Source organism: Pipistrellus hanaki (genome assembly GCF_964339955.1).
Source record: "Pipistrellus hanaki genome assembly, chromosome: 1".
NCBI lineage: Eukaryota > Metazoa > Chordata > Mammalia > Chiroptera > Vespertilionidae > Pipistrellus > Pipistrellus hanaki.
In genome coordinates this window covers 66,275,955-66,277,517 of record NC_140503.1, presented here as the reverse complement: position 1 = coordinate 66,277,517, position 1,563 = coordinate 66,275,955, and the positions used below count along the sequence as shown (strand labels likewise).

Genomic DNA, 1,563 nt, shown 5'->3' with positions numbered 1-1,563 from the left:
TCCTCAGAGAGGATCTAGAAAACTCTAAAAACAAAAACAAAAACAAAAACAAAAAAACAACAACAACAAAACCAATAAAAAATATAAAAAGAATCCAGGTAATCCCTTGGGATACCTCCAGGTATTTCCATGTCTGGGAATAAAAGTAATTGGAAGGTTGTGATCAGTATGACTCACTCAGTTGGTAGAGGATCATCCCATGTAGAGAGGTCACTGCTTTGATTTCCCCTCAGAGCACATGCCTGGCCTGGGTTGTAGCTCCATCCCCAGTAGTGGGCATGCAGGAGGCAGCTAATCAATGTTTCTCTCTCTTGGACGGTTCTCTCTCCTTTTCCCTTCCTCTCTCTCTTTAAAAAAAAAAAATTAATAAAAACATTTAAAATAAATAAGTGAAAGATCACTAAATCTATATATCTGTATTGTCTAATAAATGTCTATTTGGCATTTAATTAATATTAAATACAATTAAATATTCAGTTTCTCGGTCTCATTGGCCACATTTCAAGTGTTAAATAGCCACGTGTGGCTAGTAACTACAATACTGAAAAGTTTAGTTGGAGATGTTTGATATTTGAGATTATAGATGCAGAATATGACAGGAGAGAACAACTTTTACTTACATTACTTTTATTTTATTTTATTTTATTTTATTTTATTTTATTTTATTGATTTCAGAGAGAGAGGGGAAAGGAGGGAGCAAGAAATATCCATTTGCACTTGGTGAAAAGATGGCGAAGGCGGCTGTGGCTCGGGTTTCTGCGCTGCTGGGGCGGCTGATGGGGCCGGCGTGGCCCATGTGGAGCAGCACCCACGGCGAGGAGGGCTCAGCCCGCCTGTGGAGGGCCCTCACCTACTGCGTGGCGCTCCCCGGCGTGGCGGTGAGCATGCTGAACGTCTTCCTGAAGTCGCACCATGGAGAGCACAAGAGACCCGAGTTCATCGCCTACCCCGACCTGCGCATCAGGACCAAGCCCTTCCCCTGGGGAGATGGTAACCATACTCTATTCCATAACCCCCATGTGAACCCTGCCAACCGGCTATGAAGACGATTAAAGAGAACCTGGACCAATGCGCAGTGGGGACCACAGCACTGGTTTGGACCACATTCTGCGCACGGACCGGAAGGTGTATGGCACCTTAAGCTGACTTCTTTCCTAATGTAAAATGAGACTAAAGAGTATACTGATCTCCCATCTCTGTGCTTATGGCAGGAGATGGCTTAAATAAATAGCTTAGGTTGGCCATTAAAAAAAAAAAAAAAAAAGAAAAAGAAATATCCATTTGCTCTTCCACTTAGTTATACATTCATTGATTGGTTGATTCTTATATGTGGCCTGACTGGGGATCAAACCCAAAACCTTGATGTATCAAGAAGGTGCTCTAACCAACTGAGCTACCCAACCGGGGCTCACTTGCATTATTTTAGATTGCACGTGTGGAACAGTTCCCTTATCACAGAAAGCTCTCTTAGACAGCATTGCATACAGACAGTATCGCCAAGAACCCTTGTTTCTCAAGAACAAAGATTTAGGACACCCCACGGGATAAGAATACCAGATATTA

The 1,563-nt window shown here is 42.6% G+C and overlaps 1 protein-coding gene across 1 annotated transcript; it reads left to right on the top strand.

The window, feature by feature from the left end:
* Nucleotides 1–728: 728 nt before the first annotated feature.
* On the top strand, nucleotides 729–1,043 carry LOC311620412 (cytochrome c oxidase subunit 6A1, mitochondrial-like; the record flags this gene model as incomplete). The annotated part of the gene is made up of 1 exon (XM_084879780.1): nucleotides 729–1,043. The coding sequence occupies one exon, from the start codon at nucleotides 729–731 to the stop codon at nucleotides 1,041–1,043; it is 315 nt and encodes a 104-aa protein (XP_084735906.1).
* Between the last annotated feature and the right edge of the window lie 520 nt (nucleotides 1,044–1,563).